The sequence below is a fragment of the Euphorbia lathyris genome, chromosome 6 (genome assembly GCF_963576675.1).
Source record: "Euphorbia lathyris chromosome 6, ddEupLath1.1, whole genome shotgun sequence".
Classification (NCBI taxonomy): domain Eukaryota; kingdom Viridiplantae; phylum Streptophyta; class Magnoliopsida; order Malpighiales; family Euphorbiaceae; genus Euphorbia; species Euphorbia lathyris.
In genome coordinates this window covers 34,360,923-34,374,093 of record NC_088915.1, presented here as the reverse complement: position 1 = coordinate 34,374,093, position 13,171 = coordinate 34,360,923, and the positions used below count along the sequence as shown (strand labels likewise).

Below are 13,171 nucleotides of genomic sequence, written 5' to 3'. Positions count from 1 at the left end.
GGTTGGATATGTTTTTTAGAGGGTCAACCCATTAACCCATTAATTTCATACTCAATCTTAAAACACGAACTCGACTCCCACTAAAACCATGGTCGATTCCAGGTTCTCCCAAAAACGGATTCCTCTGTTCATTCCGCCGATTCCGTCATCGACCTCCTTCTGCATTTTCTTCTCAGCCGCTTGATTTTTTACTGGAATTCATGTTGGTTGTGGTTATTTGTTTATTAATTTTACTTTTAGTATTTTAATGCGTAATGGATTTGAACTTTCCCATTTTCCCATTTGTGGCCTGTCTCATGCTAGATAGTGTCAAAAATTAATGGTTTTAAGGTATTATTCCATGAAAATTAGCTTTTTTTACGTGCAAAAAACCGTTCTCTAGCTTAACTGTTTGGAACCAAAAAAACAATTTATTTCCCTGTTCTGCTTCTGCTCTTCTTTATGGCTTTACACAACCATGAAGCTTTGATTTGATGGCTTTTGTTCTTATTTAATGCACAGTTATATATGTTTTCTGCCTTTTAGTTTGAGGCATTTCATTATTTTTTTAGTTTCTGAAGAAGAAGATATGGAGACACTAAACTTGATAAGGAGATTATGGAATTTTCAATTAGGGGTGTTCAAAAATCGCACCGGACTGAAATAACCGACCGAACCGATCAATTTTAGTTTTTCGGTTTATTAGGTTCGGTTTCGGTTCTCTTTTTTGTAATATTTCGGTAATTTCGGTCGATTCGGTTCTCTTTTTTGTAATATTTCGGTAATTTCGTTCGATTCGGTTTAACCCAACAGTAAAAGAAAAATGAAATTCTAATTCGTGTCAATTGAAAAATTTGTCAATAATAATTGTTATTGTTCTATGCAATAGCTTACTCATTACTGTTCCACTTTCAGTGCTAGTCAAATGAATTAGCAAACTTTTATTTATATTCTTATTTAAAATTATTCAAATCACTACTATTGATTTTAAAAGGGTTTTGCTATTCGTATTTTATGTTAAAGTATTAAAATTATGTGTATAAACCGAATAACTGATCGAACCAAATCAAATTTCTCGATTCGGTTCAGTTAGGTTCGGTTTTTATTTTTTTAGTTATTCGGTTTTTAGTTATTTCGGTTCGGTTCGATTTTTAATTAAATTTAGTTAATTTGGATTAAAGGAGTCAACCCATATAACCTATTTAATATATGGGTTGAATCATTTCAACCCATATATAAAAGGGTTATCTCAACCCATTTATTAAATAGGTTGGGTTGGATCAATCCAATTATTAAATAAATGGATCCTGATATTTACAGCCCTAAGGGCTGTAAATAAGAACCTTAAAATTCTTATTATTAGTGCTATTTTTGTTTTCTAATATCTAAAATTCATTGATACTTTAATACTTAAATATTTAAATACATTTATCATAATATATTGTTATATTTCCAATACAATTAATTCTTTTTTTTATTGAAAATATAAGAAAACACATGGATAATTAATACTTATATACAACCCGGGGTTGTATAAATCATTTGCCTAAATGGGTCCTGTTGACACCTCTATCAAAAACCCCTATCTAAACCAAACTACAAATCCCCAGCCAGCCACCCACTCTTCTTCTAATATTTGTTCTTACACACACAACACCCACCCACGACTCACAAAACCACCGCAGGCACTATTTGTCCAAACCCTTCGGTCGGCAGCCATTGAGTGTTCGATCGACAGCCTTAGCCTTGAGGAAGATAGATCGACAGAGCAGCTGAACCAATATATCTTATTTCCTTCGCTCTTCTTGCCCCTTGTACCACCTATTCCAATCGGCAGAAGCAAAGCTTGATCTTGAGAAGCAAATAGAGAAAGAAAGGAGGCTCAAGGCTGGATCTTCCTTTTAGAAAGGAGGCTCAACCTAATTAATGGCCGCCTTCTCTTGTATTAATTTCGAATTCTAATCAGAAAAAAGGAGAAGAGAGGGAAAACTGAATTGCAGAGGGACAAAGGGAAAGGCAAGGAAGATGTTTTTCCACATAGTATTGGAGAGGAATATGCAATTGCATCCTCGCTACTTCGGCCGCAATCTCCGCGAGAATCTTGTTTCCAAACTTATGAAAGATGTTGAGGGTACTTGCAGGTTAGATTATTGTCTACTGCAGTATTCATTGATATAGGATTTTCATCAATTAATGTAATCCATCTCCTGAAATTAGGGTTTCTCTTTGATGTTAAGACCGGAAGCTGAGTTTAACATTGCAATGATTTGTTAACCTTTCATTTAAGCTTATGATTGTACGAATCAAGGAAACACACTAATTTTGAGTTATTAGGTTTTTCTTTTGCTTGGTGTCAATAACTAGAGAAAGCCCAATTTGCATATTATGTTGTCCCATAACACTGACAAGGAGTTAGTATTTTAGGTCCTTGGTAGAATTTTTAAAAAAAAGAGGCTGTCACATAGTTATGATTTGTTTCAATTCTCAATAGTAGATTTCTTTTTGGATGAATCTCTCTACTGTTTGATTATTGCTACTTCAAATGGAGACGTAATAATGTGAAGCACAAAGATTAGTGCTACTCTGATTTTATGGATTATGAGTTATTTAATTGATGATGGCATGATGGATTATTTTGCGGGCAAACATAATTACATGTTTTCAGCATTTCTGCAGTGGTCGGCATGGGTTTGTGATAGCCATAACCGGCATAGAGAATGTTGGGAAAGGGTTGATCCGAGATGGAACTGGTTTTGTCACGTTTCCAGTGAAGTATCAATGTGTTGTGTTCCGACCATTTAAGGGAGAGATTTTGGAAGCTGTTGTTACCATGGTGAACAAGGTATCTCTTGGATAACTTATGAAATTATAGCTGTGGGCCTTTTCACTATCTGCAGTTCATAATTTTAATCACAATCTTGGCAGATGGGATTCTTTGCTGAAGCTGGGCCAGTACAAATTTTTGTTTCTAACCATGTAAGTTTCGCATTTACTTGAAAGGTTTTTCTTGTAGTATTATCAGCTCTTTTGCTCGCCTTTAAAAAAAAGGGGGAAATAGAAGACTGCTTCTTCTTTTTCTCGCTCTCAATTCCTTTTGCTTTTTGGGTCTTTGGTTTCTTTATGGAGATATGAATGAATTACTTAAGAAATACTCCCTCCCACTCCAGAGTGTTTCACACAAATTAAGAAATACAATTAACATAGAGTCAAATTAGTGATTTTTACATTGGTCAACTTAAAAAAAATTCTCGCTCTTGTAATGGTTGGCGAATACGCCTTGGAATGTTAAAAAACACATAGATACATTGAAAACCCAGACAAAAATTCAATGCTTAGACCGAAAAACCAAACTAGAAATTCTTGGGAAAAATATTCACTTTCTAAAACTACTTATATCATAGTTTGAAAAGGATCGCCTCTGTCGGCTCAGGCGAGAGGCGATCACCCCACCACCTTCCATAAAAAGCCATATTTAAGAGGGGATATTACAAGAGTGGAATTTAAATTGTCATTTTCTTCTATATTAAAAGCGATATTTAAGAAAAAAGTAAAAATCCAAGAAACCAGATATTTAGAGATGAACAATTTAGTGAATGCCTAATTATAAATCTCAATCTTTTGCTTTCATAGTACCATAAATTATAAATCATAATTATTAGACTTGTACGAGTCGCGAGTCGACTCGTACAAGTCAATACGATCCAGGAGGATTTCGATTCGACTCTATGGTCTGACTCGAAACCTTCCTGAATCGGCTATGACTCGGCCGAATCGTACGGTCGAGTCATGGCACTGCTTAAAAAAAAAAAAAAACTTACAGACAGGGGCGGAGCCAGAGGGGGTGGGGAGGGTCGGCCGACCCTCCGGGTCCGCCGGAAAGCCCCATCCTTCACTAGGATCTGCCATGGCTGGTTATGCCTTTGAAGAAAGAGACTGTTTAGATTTCTTTTTTCTTGGCAATTGACCATTATATCCCTTAGTTGTTTTGTAATTTACTACTTTCTAATTTAAAGTTAACCAACCAACAGTGACATACAGTCAGTTCAAAAATTTTAGAATAATTCTTTTTTCTGGCTTTTAAATTGACAAAATCTACGGATGAGACTTCACTTCAGGAGTTATGAAATAATTTATGAATGTACAGTTGTTTCAAATAAGTTAGGCAAGGAAAGGAAAATGGATTTTGAAACATCCATTTAGTGGAATAAATGATATTAATGTTGTATGCTTATTAAGTGATGACTCATAGTCATTGATGGTGAGAAGAAATCCTACAGGCAGGCCCTTCTAAGCCTATAGAAGTTATGAAATTTATCTGTACTGTACGTTAAACATAAAAGATAAAAGGAATAAATTTGAATTTGAATTTTATTAGGATTGAATTAAATTTGAATTTGAATTTAAGTATTTAGATGATAACTTGATATAATTTATATTTGGATATTAAAATTTCATTTTTAGACTCATATTTAATATGGTTAATATTTTTTTTTTTAATATTTTGGATATTAAAATTTCATTTTTAGACTCACGAGTCTCGATTCACAAAATGAGATTTCGAGTCACGAGTCGTATCTCGATTTAACAACTATGTTATAAATAGATAGAGTAACAAAGCATAACATAAACATCAGAAGTGCAAACACCCAAATTCAACAAAAACACAGCAATTAAACATAAATATCAAATGAAGTTAATTCCTTAAGCCTTCTAAAAACAACCACAAACTACTTGCCGTCCACCCCAATTTAGTTCAGCTTTATGACTGTTCGAAATCAAAACCCAAATTTGAGATGCAATATTTATTGAACTCAAACTTGTATGTAAAGAAACTTGAATTGAGTTCCCAATTAACAAAAACACATAATTGGAGCATAGCATAGCACAAGCAAATAGCAAAAAAATATGAACAAGGGAAGGAATAGAACATAACTTGGCATACTGAAGAGACCAGTAAAAATACTGGCAAATTTTCTCTAAAATGGTAGTGCTGATCTCCGGAAATGTAACTTCTCCATGCTGCGTCTCAGCAAAACTCCCTGTGGCATAATTGCAAAGCACAACCCCAATTATAAAGACAAAATCACATACTTCACAGAATCGTAAAACTCCCTGTGGCCTCCGCCTCGCCTCAAGGCGATATTTTGCCCTTGTCGCCTTGACTCGCTTTTCGCTTTTTAAAACTATGACTTATATAATGGGACGGAGGGAGTAATGTTTTACATGTGTATAATGCTATTGTTTGACCACAAGGATATTGAAGCTATCACTTCTTTTATATAAGGACCAGTTATAATGTTCGTTATTTGGAAGAAAATTTTGAAAGAGCAAAAGGATTTTGTTTTTGTGCTGATACCTTAGCCATCTAGAATTATTTATTAGTTCAGCAATTAAGAAAGAATGTGTTGCTGCATAGATTCCTCAGTGCTCTGATTTTCTCACAGCTGTTTGGATGTTTATATTTTCTTTTTCTTCACGGATATGCAGAATTTCGTTAGAGAAAGTGGATATTTTAAACTTTGTTTTGTTCTGAGGAAAATGGATATTGGAAGGAAAAATTAGTTCTTATCTGAATGTAGCAGTTTTTATTCTGATGCTTATTGTATTCTTTCTTTGTTGGTGCTGCATATTAAGTGCATAATTCTAAATTTTGAGCATTATATAAGCTTTGTCTTGTTTGTCTCGTTTATAGTCCACTCATTTTCTGAGTTTATGAGCTTAGCTACTGTCCCTTGTGCAATATATGCACTTACATTGACTGATGTCTCCATGTTTTCCACTCTTGTTTCATTTCTTGTTTCAGTTAATACCAGATGACATGGAATTCCAGTCTGGAGATATGCCAAACTATACAACTTCAGATGGATCAGTATGTATTGCATCTTGCATATTATTAATGAGAACCAGTTTTTGTTTGTACCTGATAAATTTATTTTCATCATTACTATTTTGTACTCTTTCAGGTCAAAATTCAAAAAGACAGTGAAGTGCGATTGAAGATAATAGGGACTCGAGTTGATGCCACAGAAATTGTATGTGCACAAAGCTCTTGTTTATTTCTTGATATATTTTGAACTCTTTTATCTTTTCAGCCTTAAATGTCAATTCCCATTTCCAGGATTGGAATTTTAGGATTTGTATTCAGTATGAGCAGTTAGCAAAATAATTATATTGCACATACACATGAACACATAATAGAGGTAAAGAAAGAACACAATTATTTGTCATTTGCTAAGTGTGTGCCTACATCTATGGATCACCTTGGTGCTAACACATGAGTTAAAGAAAGAACACAATTATTTGTCAGTTGCTAAGCGTGTGCTTACATCTATGGATTACCTCGGTGGTAACACATATCAATGGTTGTGGTGTTTTTATGCGAAGAGCAAGTAGGTAGGCACTATTATAGCATCAGTTTTTCTTCCACTTTCAGTTATTTTCTCGTAACAACATTATTGCTAAGTAGGCATGAAGCGCACCAACATGAAAAAGTTTACTCTATATTATGCAGAGTTGCAGTAACTTTCATTTTTATTCATTGATGTGTGTGGGTTTGGATGCTCCTTGTGTTGCTCATCTAATATCGAGCTTGTTTCTTGTGTTGTTTGGAGGGCAGTTTTGCATTGGTACGATAAAGGATGATTTCCTGGGTGTGATTAATGATCCTGCAACTGCTTAGTGGAGTTGGTGACTGACTCTCACTGCGTTCGCCTGTTGTATAGTATCAAGTGTGTGACAGAATTAGAGAAATGCAAAATGGAGCAATTGTTTTTTCATTTATATTTGGGTGATATAAATGACTGTTTTATTGTTTTTTTTTTTGATAAAAATGACTGTTTTATTGTTGCTTCAGCTTCAATGGAACATTTCGATTGGTTTGTATGTAATGTGCTTATCTCTTGGGAGATAAAACTCAGAAATTAGATTCACAAATGCAGTGAGAACAAAGGGATCCTACAATCTTGGAGAAATTTGTAAGGCAATTATGTAGTAGATGATAACTTGGATTTTTATTGGACAAGCTTTGTCTAATTGGATATAAGGTTAGCATATCTTTCAAGAGGATTTTTTTCTTCTTTCTCTGTTTCAAAAAATATTTTTGGTATTTTGATCTTCAATAGGAGAAATTTTTCCTATAGAAACATGACAATTATACACTTTATTTTCCATTACCAATCATCTTCTAATGAGATAGGATAATTTCCTTTTTTTTATTGGTTGGACCTATTGTACCTCGTCCATCGTAGAAGTTCTCATTCAATAAATGGAAATATTTTTTTATTATTATTTTTAATGTTACAAGCCTAAATAATTAATAAAAGATTTTTCTCATAGAAAAAATGAAAAATTGATACTTTTAAAAAACGTGGATAAAAAGAGTGTAATTCTCTAAACATATTTCAAAGGAATTACAATTTGTGTTTGTTAGGTATCTCCAAAAACCCAACCTAGTAGTCTCTCATTTTTTAGTTTATTAAGCTCTTAATTTTTTATTTGTTATTTTGACATTTTAAACTTTTAATCTTTTATTTTCTGTAACATTAAATCCTTAATAATCATAAAAGTTAGTTTTGAATATAAACTTGATTAATAGAGTGTGTGAAAGCATTATAAGTTTTTAATTTTAATAATTTGAAACAGTTTTTAATATATATATAATGTGGCTATATAAAAAAAACTGTAAAAACTTTAAGTCAAACTGTGTATAATTTTAAATACAGATAAAATTAATAATACTTTTTTAACTGTATTAGATATTTACACCAATTTGATAAGCAAGAATTTAATGTGATAGAAAATAAAATATTAGGGTTTCAATATGTCCAAATAAAAAATCAAAGCTTAATACACTAGAAAATAAAAAATTAGAGAAATCTTTTTACCTTTCTACTTGTCCATTGTTTCTTTAATCTACTACTTCACTTTCTTTCCACAAACATATTATTTAGTTTGTTTTGATATATTTTTGTCAATCTGTACGTATTTAATAAATAAAATGTGTGTAATTACTAATTAAATATTTAATTTATAAAAAATATACAATTAATATATACACAATAAATTATGAAAACTAAAAATATTAAAGAATACCAATCATAACATAAAATAACATCTTCGGTAGATTTCCAATTACAGATCCTACATCAGTTCCAAGAAATTGGATCACTGTGCGGACTCTATAACATAAAATAACATCTAAATAGAAAAAAAAATACCAAACATAAGTAAGTACACCTAAAAACAATATTAAGACATTTTGTTATTAAACTAATATTACTTTACATCTCAAAACATAAATATTCTTTAGCCGTCTTGGCTTTGGGGGACTAGATCTACTAGTATTAGAATTTCTAAGTTGGGTGAAAAGGTTGAGTGACATCTCCAAAAATAGATAATCTTCATTTTATTTGGTTATGGTTTGATACGTGCTTAGGAGGTGGAAATAGAAAAAAGTTATGCCATTGTAACAACATTAAAAAGAAAATTACTCTTAAGGTCCAATTCTAATTAGAAAACCAAAACCAAAACAAATTGGAATTTTAGACACAACTCGGTTAAAATTAAGGAAATAGAAGTAAGCTAGGAAATCATATGAATAAATTAATAATTTATATCTAGATTCAATCGAAGCTGACAATTTTGATATTTTGGTATAAACATGGTGTTTGTTGAAGTTGAAGCTCAAATCTTTGAGAAACAGGGCTGAGACCAGACCAGTCCCGTCTCTTCGAAAAATGTGGGCATTCCAGTCTCCTCATTCCCCCGCTCAACTACCTTCCCATCCTATTCAATTGTCTCGTTCCTCTCCAAAACCTCCGATTTGCTTCGTAAACTTAAACCCCAATTTCTCCTCCACTATCTCTACGACCAACAATAACCAGCTAATTCAATCTCTCTGTAAACAAGGTAATCTTAAACAAGCTCTTAATCTCCTTTCTAACGAGTCTGAACCAACCCAACATACGTATGAGCTTCTACTTCTCTCCTGTACCCACAAAAACTCTTTCCTTGATGCTCAATTTGTTCACCGCCATCTTCTCGCTAACGGCTTTGATCAAGATCCTTTCTTGGCCACCAAACTTATAAATGTTTATTCGTATTTTGGCTCAACTGATGATGCACGCCAAGTGTTTGATAAAACTCACAGCAGAACTATTTTTGTCTATAACGCTCTGTTTCGTGCACTTACTTTGGCCGGCCATGGAGAGGAAGTGCTTTGTTTGTACCGTAAGATGAATTCTATTGGAATTCCCTCTGATAGGTTCACATATACTTATGCACTTAAAGCCTGTGTTGCATCGGATTGTTCGGTGTCACTGCTAACCAAGGGGAAGGAGATACATGCTCAAATTTTGCGTCACGGGTATGAAGGACTCGTTCATATTATGACTACTTTGTTGGATATGTATGCGAGGTTTGGCTCTGTATCATATGCTACTAGTGTTTTTAATGAAATGCCAGTGAAAAATGTAGTTTCTTGGAGTGCTATAATTGCTTGTTATGCAAAAAATGGAAAGCCTTTTGAGGCATTGGAACTTTTTAGGGAAATGATGCTTGAGACCCAAGATTTAAGTCCAAATTCTGTGACTATGGTTAGTGTTCTCCAAGCGTGTGCTGCTCTTGCAGCTTTCGAACAAGGGAGGTTGTTACATGGGTATATTCTTAGGAGGGGACTTGATGGTATCTTGCCAGTTGTTAGTGCCCTTATTACACTGTATGCAAGATGCGGGAAGCTTGAATTGGGGCAACGGGTTTTTGATCAGATGGAGAAGAGAGATGTAGTTTCTTGGAATTCGTTGATTTCGAGTTATGGGATTCACGGATTAGGGGAAAAAGCAATCCAAGTGTTTGAAGACATGAATCGTAATGGCATAACACCAAGTCCTATATCATTTATTAGTGTTTTGGGAGCTTGCAGCCATGCCGGACTTGTTAAGGAGGCTAAGTTCTTGTTTGACTCGATGCACAATGTGTATGGGCTGTATCCTAGTGTGGAGCATTATGCTTGTATGGTTGATCTTCTTGGCCGAGCCAATAGGTTAGAGGAAGCAGCTAAAGTTATTGCAGATATGCGAATTGAACCAGGGCCGAAGGTATGGGGATCTCTACTAGGGGCATGTAGGATTCATTGTAATGTTGAACTTGCAGAATGGGCAAGCTCAAAGCTTTTTGAGCTTGAGCCTACAAATGCTGGCAATTATGTTCTTCTTTGTGATATTTATGCAGCAGCTGGGATGTGGGATGGGGTAAAAAGAGTGAAGAGGCTGCTGGAAGCTCGAGGACTACAAAAAGTATCTGGTCGCAGTTGGATAGAAGTTAAAAGAAAAATATACTCCTTCATGTCTGTTGATGAGGTTAACCCGCAAATCGAACAGCTTCACGCTTTCTTATTTGAATTGTCAACAGAGATGAAGGAGAAAGGTTATGTGCCTCAAACCAAAGTTGTGTTGTATGATCTTGATGCAGATGAAAAGGAGCGGATTGTTTTAGGGCATAGTGAAAAACTAGCAGTTGCCTTTGGGCTTCTGAATACAAATAATAAGCAAACCATTCGGATCACCAAAAACTTGAGGCTATGTGAAGATTGTCATTCCTTTACCAAGTTCATTTCAAAGTTCACTAATAAGGAGATTATGGTAAGAGATGTCAATCGCTTTCACCATTTCCATGATGGGGTTTGTTCTTGTGGTGACTATTGGTGATCATAATTTCTATTTGTTTTCTATAATAATAATAATAATATTATTATCATAAGAGGAGAGAAATTTGTACAGTAGCAGTAGCAGTAGCAAGTGCCATCTTCGTTTTTGAGGTTTTTCATGTTTCCAACAGAGCCTTCCTTCTCATATGAGGAAAGCTTCAAATTTTGGTTGTTTTCTTTCTGCTGATTATATATGAGTTATTACTTTTTTGCCTGTCTTGTAATACCCAATAATTTTATATTTTAGGAGTATTTACTTAACTAATTGTTGTGCATCTTAATTTTTACATTAAGAGTAACTAATTTGGAAAAATATTATATATATAAATAAAAGTGGGGAAGTTTTAAAAGATATTGAAAAGAAAAAGGGTGAATTGTAAAGTTTTCCATCATATAAATGTGTTGCCTGGAAGTGGGGGATGAAAGAACATTTACCATTACTGTAAAATCAGTAGATCTACTGATTAATGAAGGAGAGAAGAATACGAGAGAGGAAATAATGGAAACAAAACAAGATTTCTTATCTAGTGAAACCGTTAAAAAATATAATTTGTACTACTTTACTATTTATACATTGTATGGTTGAATAACAGCAAAAACCAGTTAAGCTATAACAGAAAATATCTTCTAACTAACTAACAAATTCTTCAACAGTTTTGCATCACATATATATATTTCCAACACTCCCTTCCCTCCTCACGTGATGAGCTCTCAGTTGATTTCCAACACCCCCTCCTCACGTGAAGGATACTGTTTAGAAACCAGTAGATTGAGAAACTGCAGTAATTACGAAGAAGGAAACGATGTGCTAATGACCCCCATTTTTTACGAAGTTGGAGCCATTTGATTATAGGTAAGGGGTTTTGTAAAAATATCGGCTAACTACTGTTTCGAAGGGACAAAAGGAGTATACAATAAACCGTTTTGTAAATGCTCCATCACAATGTGACAATCAATATCAAGATGTTTTGTTTTTTCATGGAACATCGGATTCTCGGCAATATGAATTGCTGATTTGTTGTCACAATAGAGTGGAATTGGCTTAAGAATGTGAATTTTGAATCCTTCAACAAGTAAGTCAGCCACTTAACTTCACAAGACATAGTTACCATGGACCTATACTCAGATTCTGTTGAGGATTTGCTAACAGTAGCCTGTTTCTTCACCTTCCACGAAATTAAAGAATTCCCAAGAAAATACAGTATCCACCAACAGACCTCCTAGTTTGCTGACATCGAGCCCAATCAGCATCACTGTATGCTTTCAATTCGAATGTTGTTTGTTCTTCATTAACTGGGTAGTCACTATCACAATAAGCTCTTAATTGTAAGTCTGTACTGCTGGGATAGAAAATCTATATAGAAGCAGTACCTTTCAAGTACTTGAGAACATGGATTGTTGTATCCATATGAATTTGAGTAGGAGCTTGCAAAAATTGACTCAATTGTTGAGTTACATAGCATATATTCGGCCTAGTAAACCCAAGATAGAGTAACTTACCTATAATTCTGCGATATTGTTCACAATTTTGAATAATATGATTGTTCATGTGAAAATTAATGCCATTTGGAAACGGACTATTGACAGGATTAGCATCTTGCAACCCTGACTCCTTTATCATATCTTGTGTGTACTTATGATGTGTAAGTACCAATCCTTATCTTGACCTTGATAATTCTATTCCCAGAAAATACTTCGCCAAGCCTAAATCTTTGATTGTGAATGCATTATGTAATGATGTCTCGGCATTTTCTATCATCTATTTAGAAGTTCATGTCAGTAATATGTCATCAATATACACAATAAGAGCAATAAAATCATATCCATCTTCCTTGGTCAAAAGACAATAATCGTGAATGGATCAAGTAAAACCAAGAACAATCAATGTAGCAGTGAATTCCTTATTCCACTGTCGACCTGCTTGTTTTAAGCCATAGATAGATTTGATTAATCGACAAACTTGACCCTTTGCTGCTTTATGATAGCCTTCAGGCGGACTCATATACAACTCCTCCTCGATGTAACCATGCAAAAATGCATTGTTAACATCGATCTGATATATTTCCCACCTTCGATGTGCTGCAATCGCCAAGAATAATCTCACAGTTACCACTTTAGCTACTAGAGCGAAGCTATCATGGTAATCAACACCCCATTCCTAGTTATATCCTCGTGCTACCAACCTTGCTTTGTATTTGTCAAGACTACCATCAGCCTTATATTTAACCTTGAAAACCCATCGGGAAGAAATAGCTTTTTTGCACTTAGGCAAAGTAGTTAATTTCCATGTACCATTACTTTCTAAAGCCTTCAACTCAAGCTGCATAGCCTTGATCCAGTTTGGATCCTTACATGCTGTTTTATATGTAGTAGGTTCTGGCATTTGTGCAACATTACTAAGAAAAGCACAATGATGTGATGTAAAAGAAGGTAAAACTGGTACACTAATTTGAATAAAAGTGCTCACATCATTGATAATAAAATCACGTG

General features: G+C 34.1%; 2 protein-coding genes across 2 annotated transcripts; both read left to right on the top strand.

Annotated features, from left to right (window-relative positions):
• Window positions 1-1,552: 1,552 nt before the first annotated feature.
• Window positions 1,553-7,031, top strand: LOC136232964 (DNA-directed RNA polymerase II subunit RPB7). Its single transcript, XM_066022456.1, has 6 exons — window positions 1,553-2,120; window positions 2,656-2,821; window positions 2,905-2,955; window positions 5,783-5,848; window positions 5,943-6,011; window positions 6,596-7,031. The coding sequence occupies exons 1-6, from the start codon at window positions 2,005-2,007 to the stop codon at window positions 6,656-6,658; spliced, it is 531 nt and encodes a 176-aa protein (XP_065878528.1). The 5' UTR covers window positions 1,553-2,004; the 3' UTR covers window positions 6,659-7,031.
• Window positions 7,032-8,531: 1,500 nt separating this feature from the next.
• Window positions 8,532-10,893, top strand: LOC136234027 (pentatricopeptide repeat-containing protein CRR2, chloroplastic-like). Its single transcript, XM_066023782.1, has one exon. The coding sequence runs from the start codon at window positions 8,715-8,717 to the stop codon at window positions 10,680-10,682; it is 1,968 nt and encodes a 655-aa protein (XP_065879854.1). The 5' UTR covers window positions 8,532-8,714; the 3' UTR covers window positions 10,683-10,893.
• Window positions 10,894-13,171: the final 2,278 nt, after the last annotated feature.

What these genes read in the sequence shown, in the direction of transcription:
- LOC136232964 (XM_066022456.1), top strand. Translation starts at nt 2,005, where the DNA reads ATGTTTTTCCACATAGTATTGGAGAGGAATATGCAATTGCATCCTCGC. An exon ending in GATGTTGAGGGTACTTGCAG is followed by an intron (nt 2,121 to 2,655) that starts GTTAGATTATTG and finishes GCATTTCTGCAG; the next exon opens with TGGTCGGCATGGGTTTGTGA. An exon ending in ATACAACTTCAGATGGATCA is followed by an intron (nt 5,849 to 5,942) that starts GTATGTATTGCA and finishes GTACTCTTTCAG; the next exon opens with GTCAAAATTCAAAAAGACAG.
- LOC136234027 (XM_066023782.1), top strand. Translation starts at nt 8,715, where the DNA reads ATGTGGGCATTCCAGTCTCCTCATTCCCCCGCTCAACTACCTTCCCAT.